This window comes from Oryx dammah, unplaced genomic scaffold, assembly GCF_014754425.2.
Source record: "Oryx dammah isolate SB20612 unplaced genomic scaffold, SCBI_Odam_1.1 HiC_scaffold_1, whole genome shotgun sequence".
Lineage (NCBI taxonomy): Eukaryota > Metazoa > Chordata > Mammalia > Artiodactyla > Bovidae > Oryx > Oryx dammah.
The window spans coordinates 56,725,524-56,738,477 of record NW_024070185.1 but is presented as its reverse complement, the minus strand read 5'-3'; the positions used below and the strand labels follow the sequence as shown (position 1 = coordinate 56,738,477).

At 40.4% G+C, this 12,954-nt stretch overlaps 1 protein-coding gene across 2 annotated transcripts in view; it reads left to right on the top strand.

Moving 5' to 3' along the window:
- The window catches only part of LOC120876872 (transducin-like enhancer protein 1), a 91,610-nt gene that overhangs the window by 43,688 nt on the left and 34,968 nt on the right, over nucleotides 1-12,954 (top strand). Inside the window, exons 7-8 of one of the 2 annotated variants that reach the window (XM_040259118.1) lie at nucleotides 2,518-2,719; nucleotides 3,465-3,481. In XM_040259118.1, coding sequence (XP_040115052.1) covers nucleotides 2,518-2,719; nucleotides 3,465-3,481 — 219 coding nt within the window. Of the gene's footprint in view, nucleotides 1-2,514; nucleotides 2,720-3,464; nucleotides 3,482-12,954 lie in introns of both variants that reach the window. The other variant, XM_040259035.1, reaches the window with a different exon arrangement.

Genomic DNA, 12,954 nt, shown 5'->3' with positions numbered 1-12,954 from the left:
CTTAAGTATTCTTTTCATTTTGTGAGAGTTATGCTTTTTTAAAAAAGGTGGAAGAAGGCACTTTCAAGATGGCCAAGCTCAGGATGGAAGAACCTCATTGCCTCTAATAATAGACTGTCTTCATGGGCCTGAAACTCTAGAGCAGGGTAGAGGTGGGGTTACCTATGGCCAGTGTAAGCTGTTGGACAGCTTTGTTGAGAGCCATTTTCCTAAACGTTGGGTTTAACCTTTTGGGTCTGCTTCACAGCTGAGGCAAAGCCCCTTTATTTTGTAAGCTTAGTCGTCTTTTTAGTAATGAGAATGCTTTCCAGTTCATCTTTCTAAAAACCATCTTGGCTTTGGCAGAAAATTCCCTTCCTTCTAGTGTCTTCAAATTTCACCTGAGACTGCCTTTACTCTGACATAAAATCCCACGTCTGGAGCCATTTTTTGGTGACTCCATTTGGGGGGGAATTTTAGGGGGGGTAACTGGGAGGGGTGGGGTGCAGGGAAGGGTGATAGGGTTGTATCCTCTACCCTGTAGTTAAAGTCCTTCCCCTCTGCTTAGCCTCGCTCATCTTCTTTTAATCAATGCTGCTCTTAATTACCCCACTGCACCCACTTCTGTATGCATCGCTGCCTTCCCCCCGCAGCAGCCGGACATAGCTCTCACTCTCCGAGTAATGATAGTAATCGCTGGTAGGGCAGACCTGTTCCTCATCCTTCTCTGAGCACATTTCTTATGGCAGGTGTCTAGTTCCTAATTAAGTGCTAATGAGCATGCCTAGTGGACCGTGATGCCTCTGCCAGCTTCTTCAGTTTTATGTCCTGCTATTGCTGAGCTCTTAAAAGGTGACAGAGCAGGAATTAGTGTCTTCAGGATGACAGGAAGGTGATTTTATGCATAAAGAAATTGTTATTATGATCTCAAATGGTGAATGAGTAGTTTATAAATACTTTCCAAGAATACTATTAATGTTGCTCTCTCTGACCTCGCTCCCGTTTCCAATTTCCTTCTCATTAGAACTGTGCTCTCTTTGGAAGGAGTGGAAGTTTAAAGAGGTTGGCTTCTAAAGATTTTTAAAAAGATGCTAGGAGTGGTTGAAAATTCACTGTAAGATAACTGTAGACACTGATTTCTGCCTTTTAGCTGCTGCTTGCTCTTGAGGGCTGGAAACTTGTTTAGTATTCAATCAAATATCAGTAGTTGGGGTGGAAATTACTGAAGATCTGGCATAGAGATCTAATATATTCAGTACACGCAAGGGGGTAATAAATAAAACGAGTAATTGAGTCCCAGGGAAGTGAGCACAAATCAGAGTCTTAAGAATTTCCTAACATTACACCTTAGAAATTGAGCTTTAATCGTTTTTACTATCTCATCAAAAATGAGTTTTATGTTGGACAGCTGAAATGCAGCCAGATTTATGGTGGAGGGGCCATTTCTGATACTTTTTCATTTCCTGTAGTGTATCTTAAATATAATATATGAGAGCAATGGTACTTTTTAATATGAACCGATTTACAACTTCTGGAATGGGTTAAGCGATAGAGGCAAAGGCATTTAGGAATGAGGACTTGGTCATCAGAGTGTTTTCCTCTGCAGGCTTCTTAGCCTCACTGTATCCCGGTGTCTTCCTCTGACATGGAGAGGGGCTGGTTTGGGGCATGAAGCTCAGGAGAAAGGAAGGGATAATCAAAGTTCTGCCTCTGTGGTTTCTTTCAGTTGTCACATGCATGTCTCCCTGAGGCCTCCCTCTGTGTGTGGTGGTACCATGATGGCCCTTCCTGTGTTGACTTCACTCCCCTCCCACCTGGTGGGAGAAACTCAGTGCCTTGAGCCTGGCCACCTGTGAAATGGGAATATCAGTACTTCCTCATTTCTGTGAGGGTTTGATGAAGTAAGGGCACACAAGTGCATAAGAGTTGCTAGTTCTTCCTTCTTTCTGGGTTTGTTAACTAAAGTTAATATTTGGTTTTGTCTCATCCTACCATTGTGTTAAGTTAACACAAGAATGCTGGGGTAGAATGGAATCGCCTAGTAACCTGTGACTCGTTGACAATATAGATACTATATTGTAGGATGTATATCTGTGCCTCCCCTGTTGTAACCTTTCTGAAATCAGAATGAACCCAAAATCTGTGGCATCTTAGATTCAGTGACGACACTGGATTTCAACCCTGGAGCTGCCTAGAGATGGGACTAACTAATATGTGAGGGCTTACTTAGCTATCCAGGCTTGCACAGCTATGCTCTCAGGGTGTGAGTTAGGCCAGAAAGTGACGATGTTAGTCTGAGGATTATGTTTTGGGAAGATTAAACTAAGCAGGTGCAGGCTTTTGATGGACTGAACGTACTAACCACATTTTTTTTCTCCCTTTCCTCCCTCTCTCTCTGTATGTGTGTGTGTGTAACCTGATCTGTCTCCTCCATCCTCTCATGTCATGTCTGGTTTCTACCCGGATGCCGCCGCCGCCACCACCACCACCTTTTCTTTCTCTCTCCCTCTTCCTCTCAACCACCACCTCCAACAGCAGCAGCAGTTGCAAGCTCAGCATCTTTCTCACGGCCACGGACCTCCAGTGCCCCTCACCCCTCACCCTTCGGGACTTCAGCCTCCTGGAATCCCGCCCCTCGGCGGCAGTGCCGGCCTCCTGGCGCTGTCTAGTGCTCTGAGTGGCCAGTCTCACTTGGCAATTAAAGATGACAAGAAGCACCACGATGCAGAGCACCACAGAGGTGAGAGGCCGGGCAAGCCAGATTAGGACCTTGTCCTAACACTCTTACAGTGCTGCAAAGTTTGTGCACCGCTAAAGAAAGCCCCAACCCATACAGAGCGCAAACAATGAGCCTAGAGGAACTGTCTGTCGCAAAACTTGGCCACTGAAACACAGTTCACCCTGGAGGTTTTCAGGGTTTAACGTGGGCATCTGTAGATTTCTCCATCTCTTTAGATGGCAGGCATCTTGACATCTTGGCAACTGCCTCGTTAATGCCAGTGGCCTGTACCATATTATGGAAAACTGTTAACTGCTTAATTGGGTAATTTTCAAAGAAAGTAATGTTGTTAAATGGGGCGAAATAAGAAGTTAAATTTGAAAGTGAATGTGTTCAAATGAAAGGTTTGATAATTGCATCTGTTACTACTTAGTTTCATAGGCTTTAATTCTAGTATGCATTAAATATTGGGCAAAATTGCACTTGACTAATTTTTTGAAAAAAAAAAGAGTAATTTATTCTGTCAAGAAATTTTTAAAAAATAGGCTTTTGTGTATGGTTAAACTGTAAATCTTATGTTTACAAAATACTGTAATTTTCAGGAAATCACTGTATTAGGAATGTGCAATGACTTATATAAATAAAAGCCATTTTTAAAACTGTTTGGGGCTTGTGTTCTAATTATTCCCCCCTTTTTTTTATTTCTGTTCTTGCCTCTGTGTCTGAACGGGCATGTCTGTGCGTTTCTTGGTAACCTCGGGAGCAGACAGAGAACCAGGCACAGTAAGTACCCCGACTTTATGTGCCTGCTGCACATAAAAACACGTTCCTCCTCCCACCCCCACGGTGCACCCCAGCCGCCTTTCTGTACATATAGGCACAGACACATGTATTCTACCCTATCGCTCTCAGCAACTTTTTTTTTTTAATTTTTTTTTATTTTAATATGTCTGTTCTCTCCCCCAACCCCCATCTTTTGTGTAAAATTTTTATCGGATGAGAGGGAGGCAAAGCTAAGATTACTCACTTGAAAATACACTTTGATCCTTATGTGCCCCATTTTAAAAATATGTTTATCATTGCACTTCGAGTCCAGGTTTACTTCTAATGTAAGAGCATATTCATTATTTTCTTAAGTCAGTTCTGCAGGCAAGAGGTCATAATCCATATGTGAAATTGGTTAGTGTTGTGTTATTTCTACCTAAACCATCATTATCCTCTGCAAATGCATCTTAGTTGCTAGGTTTCTATATCTGGTTTTCTTTTCATAATCGTCCTTGGAGTGTGAACTTGAACTTTATTTTAGTCCAAAGAACTGAGTCTTTGAGTAATCTCTCAAAACCAAGAAAATTGAGTTCACGGAGCTCTGTGCTTATTGAGTTCATTTTTTCACCAGCCTAAATCTCAGTATATATACTGAGTTTCCTGCATAATTATTATAGAAAACTCATGGTAATGGTTATATAAAATGGAGAAGCCCACTTTATGTTTGATCTGTTCACTTATCTGCCAGTTACTTGTGGGGTTGCTTGTCTCTCGCATGCACCTCTCACATGTTGTGGAGCAAACACTGAGAAACTGGCCCCTTTTCAGCTAAGATAACCTATAGTTTTTGCCCCTTTCCTCCTTCCCTTTTTCTTTCTGAACATGGCAGTATTTTGACGATCTTCAATCTAAATATGGTTTAAAAATGGGATACTGAACTTTTGAATCACGGTGATACTTGATGAGTTTGGAGGGAAGATAGACGTAGTTTTTTTCAGTTTGAAAAGTTTAGGTCCCCCTCCCTCCACCTTCTGTGTAGAACAGTAACTGTTTTCAAAATTTTCTCTGGGACTGAGCTTGGTATACTTCTGTGTCAGAGTATATTAGGGGAATAGATCATGGTGAAAGGATGAGGTAGCTGGTTATGAAATTATTGTTCAAAATATTAGGAAGAAAAAAGAGGGGAGAAAAAATTAGAGCTAAGGAATAAAATCACCTACTCCAAAAGTACAGACCTAAGTAAACTGATTTATGGAGGAACTAACTTTTGATTTATGGGAAAGTTGTACCCTTAAAGAAGTACAAAATAGTTCTTCAGTTTCAGGCAGCTGTGGATTGTTTTTAAGTCCAGCTAGTTTAGCTATTAGTAAGTCCATATTGAGTTAGCAGTCAGTGAACTTTCAAGTCCAAATGTGGTAGATACATTGCATAAACCAATCTATAAAATAATATAAAATACATGGTTACTTAATATGTTATTTGCATGTCTCCTGTTTTACACCAAACTTTTGTCAAGTCTTAAGTATAATTTCAACATTTTCAGAAGTATATATACTGAGTTTCCTGCATAATTATTATAGAAAACTCATGGTAATGATTGTATAAGATGGAGAAACTAGACTAATTTGTAACCTAAACATTTAATTCAGTCTGTAGAGAGTAATTAAATTGTTCACTGTCTATATATGTGGGATTTTGCTGCAGTTATGTAAAATTAACTTTCTTCAAACTTTATGTAAAGTTAAATATGAGACTCAGAATGAGACGGTGTATACTATTAACACCTAAAATATTATAGTACTTAACTATTTAATAAAGTGGTTTGAATTATGAAGTTGAATTTTACTTGGCAGATAAACTCAAATGATTATACAGGTGTTTTGTTTTGTTTTGTTTTTTCACTCAATGAGGGTTTAAGAGCAGTGGCTATCTAGGGCAATGATTTTCACACCTTGTGGTCTCAGAACCTTCAGATACTTAAAGTAATTGATGGCCCCAGAGAACTTTTGTTTATGTATGTCGTATATTTTGAAAAGTCTCTGGGTTAGAAATAAAGCAGATTTTTAAACAGATAAAGAGTTACTTAATTGTGTTAAATAACATTTTTAGTGAAAAATAACTAATTTCCAAAATTAAAAATTAAGAGTGGAAAGAGTGGCTTTGTTTTTTTGCACATTTGCAAATGTGTTTAATGCCTGGGGTAGCTGAGTTCTTGTCAATTTTTTGCATTCTGTTTGTTGCCATATATTGTTTTGGTTTAAGTATTAAAATCTGCCCGCAAAGAGACACGCTTGAGGTCCTTGAACCAAACTCTTGAGAACCTCTGCCGTAAATAAGACCAAGGAGTTCTGAGAAATTCTAGGCTGGCATATAGTTTTTTTTTTTTTTCCTACTCTTCTTTCTGTGTTGAACAGATATTTTTTATATCCAGTGCAAAAATCAAGGACTTCAATAGATCCAGAGGGAACTATTGAGTGTGTATGTATTGTTATCTCTGAGTCTAAACTATACCATTCACTAGTTGAAGGTTTTATGGTGGGAAAACAAATGACCTATAATGTAACCTGTTTTATGTAAAACCCAGGAAAGGAAAGAGCTAAGAGCAGAGAGGACACGATTTTTAAGTTTCTCATTTCTGAAAGGGATGAGTGGTAAAGCTAGTAACTTAAGAGAGGTGTAATTTGCTGTTTGGCTATTGATTTTAAATTAAGATTTGACTACTGTTTTTCTAATTCACAAACCTTTTTTTTTATTTTAACATAAGCCTATTTATCAGAGTGCTACTACTGAGCAAAGAAATGACCTAACAAAAGCCTTTATTTCTTCAAGAGTAATAAAATTTAGATACTCAAGTTTATTTAAAGATGAATTGCACCAAATTCATTTTGGCTGAAGAAAATCTCCTTTAAATTAAGTCTGCTTGAAAGACCTGGAGTTAGAGAATTGACAAGGAGCTGTATGGCTTTTAAAAAAATGTGATAGGATGTTTATTTAAGTACTCATTCATTTAACAAATATTTATTGACCGTTTACTATGTGCCAAGCACTGGCTGAGAGCACTGCGTATACTTGCTGCCATTTTACAGTGATGTCTTGTGATGTCAGAGTCAAATTATGTGTTGACTGAAAAGCACTGAAATATCTCACTCGTGTGATCATTATTTGGAACATCTATAAAAGGGAGGAGACTTGAGCGGGCTGTCAGGGAGTGACTCTAGAATGGGACGGTTTGTAAACTTAGGCAGGTTCCTGAGTGGACTTCAGAAGGCCCTTGAATACCCCTAAGATTGTATGTAGAGTACTGTGAGTGAGTGCTCTTATGTAATGCTGGGAAAAGATCATAACTCCCATTAAATTTTCCAAGGGGGGCTCCTGGCTCTGAAAAGTCTTAAGTACTTTTCATCTTCTTTAGGTCAGAACAGTGCATCACTATCATTTTCTTCCTAGGTGGTACTAGTGGTAAAGAACCCACTTGCAGGAAACATAAGAGATCCAGTCCAGTCTCTGGGTCCAGAAGATCTCCTGGAGAAGGGCACGGCAACCCACTCCAGTATTCTAGCCTGAAGAATCCCATGGACAGAGGAACCTGGCAGGCTACAGTCCATGGGGTCACAAAGAGTTGAACATGACGGAAGTGACTTAGCACACATCATTTTCTCAGACGCAAAGCACAGGGAGGTTGGGTGCTTCTGTTCATATAGATCGTCTTTCTGAGGGACTCCATTACCACTCCTGCAACTGATTTCTACAGTTATCACGTTCACATTTAGAACTTTTAAAGAAGTGGTTATGACAACCATCACTTGACGTTAAGATGGTGTCTTTATTTTTTTCTTCTCTAGCTGTTGTACATGACTAGTTAATTGGCAGAGGCAGGACCAGATCCTAGTTCTGGATCACCCACCCCTTCCCTTTTTCTGAAATGACACTGTGCAGAATAGAGGGCAAAGAGGGAATAAGCTATGAGGCTTGCTTTGGGAAGTACTTCACTCTTGGCCTGTTTCTGAAATTTTATTTTTTTTGAATGTCACATTGTCGTCTTGTGGCTTTTTATGGCCATGGCAGTGTGGGGGTGTGTGGGAGGGAAAGGAGCAGTGAAAGAAAGAAGGTAGGTTTTGGACTAAGGCAGACCCAGTGGAATTCTGGCTGCACGGGCAGTATTCCTCATCCTTTTGGACCTTATCATCTCATCTGTAAAATGGCGATGGTGGCTGCCTGCAGGGTGAGGGTTTAGGACCCACAAATGGGAAGTCATCAGACATGCCATTGCAGGCCTTTAAGAAGGTCCTCCCTGCATCTACCTGCAGGGGAGCCAGACAACAGGAAACGTCGTTGGTCACCCTCAGCATTGTTAAGTTACTTGTGGTTTCCTTTCCTTTTCACACACCGTGTGAGGCTTCTGTGGCAATGAGGGCCCACTTGACTGAGCGGCTGGTCCTGATGTTTTTCTGTGTATCAGCCTCACGAAACACACCCCAGTCTCTTAGGAACTTATCAGTTGAATGATGCTGGAATTCATCAAAGGTAAATGGGGGCTCAGAGGAGGTGTTTTCACCTAAACATTGATGACTTTATCTTGGCCTATGCCAAGGAATTGTGTGGAGATAAAGGATAAAACTAAGATGAATTACCTGAAATCTCTATATTAAAGGCATAGTAGGAAACAACTTAAATTTTCTGAAGCAGTGGCCTCAGTAGATTTTTCTTTTGGTAGAACTTAAAACTCTGTACTTAAAAAAAAATAACAATAGATCCTCTGGGAAACCCAGCATCACTGCTGTGAGAATGGTGAACCCCCAAGGGAAGGAGTACCCTGGTGATTTCTTGCTTGTTGGGAATGGTGTGTTCCTGTGCCAGGTGAGGTGTCTGCTCATCATTTTCAACATCCCCTCCTAACATAGTACAGCAAACTGTCTGCATCTTTCCAATGAGGAGAGATGGGTGTAAGTGCCATCAGATATCAGATAACACTCCTGACCCATTGCTTTCTAGTTTCAGGACCTTTTTCTTTGCAGTAGAAGCTTCTCACCAGGGGCTGGCAAATGAAGAGGGGCAGTAGCACCTAAGAGCGCTTTACAAACATGCTTTTAGAAAAGGTTCGAAATACACCTTGATTTTTGCTGTGACCAAGGTCCTGATGAGGGGAATAAAGGTGTTATGAGGTCATTTAAAGATTATTCTTAAGTAGTTATGTTTCTTTTCAGCTCCATAGTTTTTATTGAAAACATTTTGTTTTGCCTGGAGAAGGAGGATGGGAAAGCAGACTGTGGACATAGAGAGTGACGCTGAAGGCATTTCATGGTTTAGCACTTCTTCCAGCCCAGATGTCACTGGGTGTGTGTCTATAGCTCTTTTATCTTGGGCATCCTCTTGAGTCACCCATCTGCATCCAACAGTGCTGAGTTCCCAAATGTAGGTGCAGGAACATGTTTTGTTTTGTTTTGTTTTTATTGTTCTCCCCATATTTTGCCTTCAAACCATGTGACAAATAGATGTTTACCCTTCAGACCTGCTTCACAGCCAATCTTCCGAGACGTTTTCTACGTTTCCACACATCTCCGTTTGCTTCCACTTTTTGCCATTGACAAGTGGGGATTCTGTTAGTTTTACAGGTTAAAAGTGCATTTGTCACACAGAAGGCGTGAATGACCAATTGGACGGCAGCACAAAGTACGCACAGAGTGATGGCTTAATTGGTGCCAGGTGTGGATGAGGCGGCGCACAGATGTGATGGGGTGTGTCGTTACCTAATTGTTTTAATGTTCACTGAGAAGTTAATTGTCAGCGTAGAGTGTGCTAGCAAATTAGGTTCCCACTGCCTTAGTGTAACTGAGGATAAATGAGGTGTCATGAGTTTCCAATCTGTACCTCTGACACAAACACTTTTCCTGTGAGGAGGAGACTGTTCCCAAGGGGAATCAGCATGGCCGCTAAAGAAATCCATTTGAATAATGTGCATTATTTTCACATTAGGGAAACCTGTCTAGCTTTTGCTGTCTCCATGAGCGGGTTTTCCTTTCACATTTGCTGCTGATGGCTTCAAGCTTTAGATTTGGTTGGCAAAAGAATTGCTTTGAGGTCTCAGAGTAGATAAAGGAGACGTGAATGCTCTTATAAAGTGTTCTGGCAACACTAACAGTGTAAACCAGCTCTCTTTCATATATCTGGAGTTTACCTTCCAAAATACCTCAGTATACGTGAACAGCCATTCTTGTTAAATTGCCCAAGAAAAGTAAAATTCTTGGAATACTACTATAAAGACTGTTTATTATTGATATTAAAGTAGCTAAGTCTCTCTATGTTGGTCTTGAGTAGGTGGGTGTTCAGAGTGTGAAATAGAAACGTTGTTTTCCAGAATGGTCAGAATAAAGGTAACACAAAGTCCAAATCTTGACATTTTCTTCTGATTCGACTGAATGCTCCTTGAAATTCAAAAGATTCTATTTAAATTGTAAGTTCTTGTAGGAAGGTATGGTTTGTTACTTACATGTCTGGATTTTATTTTTACTTTAAGAGATTACATTGTCCACTTCTACCCACTAGTTCAAATACCACCAACTCTCTAGTTAACCTGGGCCCACTCATCTTGAGCAGGGAACGATTCTGGTGTGTTTTTATGCAACATGTTTCCCCTATTTGGGAAATTGTGCTCTGAATCTGACCACAGGTTATAACATTCGAAGGCTTCCTATGCCTTCTGGGTAGCCTTTTTGCTCACTCTCATTTCTGTTCTTAACCATCACATCACTGTTAGTGCAAGAAGGGACTCTCGGGAAGCACAGGGTAACCATAGTGAACAATTCACCTGTTGTCAGTTCACATGCCCAGTGAGGTTTTAGGCTCTCAAATATTCCAGATTTAGAAGGGATGGATCCCTTCTTGTGGTTCACACCTTTTCTCTGTTCTTAGACCTCATCTAATCATTTCATGAATAGTCTCTTTATATAGATGGAGAGAAAAGCATGCCAGTTGGGATAACGGGTCTTTTAGACACTCTGTCCCTGGGCTGAACATTCCAGGGAGATCTTGTTTTCTTTAAAGACTTGTTTCATCTGCCTCTCCCTTTATCGTTTTACTTGGCTCTGTTCCCACCAGTGTGTGTAACTTGAAAGGTACAGAAAATCATCACGACTTTCAAACTTTAGCTTATTTTGAAAACAGCATGTTTTTAGATCTTGATTTGCTCAGATTTGTAATATCCCCCATGGGCTGTTTGAAACTTCTATTTTTGAGTTCTTGTAGGGAAGACATAAGGTAAATAAGATGATTTTGTTTGGTTCTTAAGAAAATTTTTAAACAAACGAAAACTTATATACAGTCTGGAAATCCCAGCTCTCGGAACATTTGTAGTAGAAGTCTGCCCAGTAATTACAGTGTTTGAAAAATTCTGGCAGATAATTAAATTTTACCAGCTGCAAGGTGAAATAAAACATGAAGTTTCTTGGCTAGAATTAGAGTCTATCATTCAGTGTGGTAACACTAGTTTTTATGTTGACTAAAAAACTCTAATTCACAATTAAATATTTATTTGGCAAATAAATAATTGAAAAGTGAATTTTACTTGATGAACGCTGTTTGGAAGATAAATACCTTTCCAAATACAGACTCTAGGGGGAGAGGCAGTAAATATATGGAACCACTGTTGGCAATAATTTATGGGACATGAAACTGGGGCTGTGGATACCTGGGCTATTTTGTTGTTCTCTGCTGGGGTGTTTTTTTAGTGTGATTCTTGGGTTATAAATGGCAGGAATCGTGAGTGGAAAGCCAGGAATTTGGGATTGTTTTCAGGTCATTTAAAAGTAAGCTGTAAAATGTTTTTAGTGTTTGATATGTTCACAGTTTTGTTATGGTGGGCATGTACCAAGTAAGGCAAGATGTGTCTGTGTTTAGGAGGTGGGGGAAATCCAAGAAAGCATGCATTAGTAGTTATCATATCACATTAGAATTTTAGGCTCACTAGGTTAAAGAGCCAATATGACTTTTAAGTGAGAGGTATTTGTGGGGGGTCAACTATTTGGGTACAAGTATTCAATGTACATAAACTGAGTTTAAAAATCACTCTTTGGGCAGTGCAACACTTTGACTTAATGGACAGAAGCTTCCTGACTTCAGGAAAATCACCTCCCCTTCTGGACATCCTCTAGATAAAACAAGGGGGATAAAGACAATGAATATGTTTTAAGGTTGCTTTAGCCTCATCAGAGGTTTGGTCGTAACTGTCTTCTGTGTTTAGAATGCATGACTTTCTCAGTAACTTGAAGCAACCTCAGTTTTATTCTTTTACAAACAGGCTCTTCTTAAATGTTGATTGAATATTAAATTTTAATGTTAAATATGATTCTGTCTTGTCCTCTTTCAAATCTAACAAATCAAAATGGAACCGTAAATTTTGAACGACCCAAAGGGTATTCAGTCAGCACCCAGGTATAGTCTCTTCATTCTTAAAATGTGTGTAAAATGTCTCAGAACAGCCATCAGAATGACTATTCTGCTGCTGAGCCCTGAGGAACATAAGACAATGTGTGAGAGCAAAGCATAGCCCAGGGGAAGAAGACTTACAGTATCAGGAGACATCCAGCACTACCCATGTGGTCACTTGTGGGTTCTGAGGATCAAATGAGAGAATTGTGAAAGATGAAGGTCACCTAGGCAGTAGTTAAGCAAAACTGTTGCTGCCAACAGTGAATCGAAGTTCATTAGGCTGGAACTATTTGCATAAGTCAAGAACAACAATGAAAGCAGTGTCAGGGCTGGAAGATGCTGGGGACAATCACAGCAAACAGGGCACATGGGAACCACAAGAAAGTGGTTTGTCACAGGTGGGGCTGCAGCATGGGCCAGGCACCCCCTGGCTCCAGACTGTGGCTGTCCCAGGCCTCTCCAGCCCACACTCCTTGCTGCCGTATTTTGAATCAATTTTATATCATCAAAGGTATGATGAGACATTTCATTTCGTAACTTGTCTCAATCTTCCATCTGAATGGAGCCAATTTTCAGATAAGCAGGAGTGCTAATTACCAACCCCATCTAAATTTAGAAGTACTTTCAGAGCTCTGCAGAACTCATTCAGATTATAGGCCTCACTTAAGCTGCTCAAACAGGAATGAGAATTTCACTTCTGACATGGAGATGCAGAAGCCTCACAGCTTGCCAGGGTCCAGCCAGAGGAATGTTATTGTTTCTAGCAAAAATTGCGTTGTTCCTAGAAGGCACATCGTTTACTTTTGTGATCACAGTCCCATTTGACGTTAGAAAAAAATCAGATAATTGGAAACCTGTCTTTGAGTAGCTGAGTGGTTTGGATGCCCAGTGCTAGTTATAGCAGGAGAGCTGCTCAGGAGAGACCCTGGAGAGAGAGACTTTAAAATTGCCATTGGACACCAACACTGCTGTGTTCTGCTGGGCGCATGGGTAGATGGTCAGGTTGAGAATGATGCAGCCTGGCCCTCACTGCTTCTGGTCTGAGTCTGGAGGAAGAGACTTGGGGG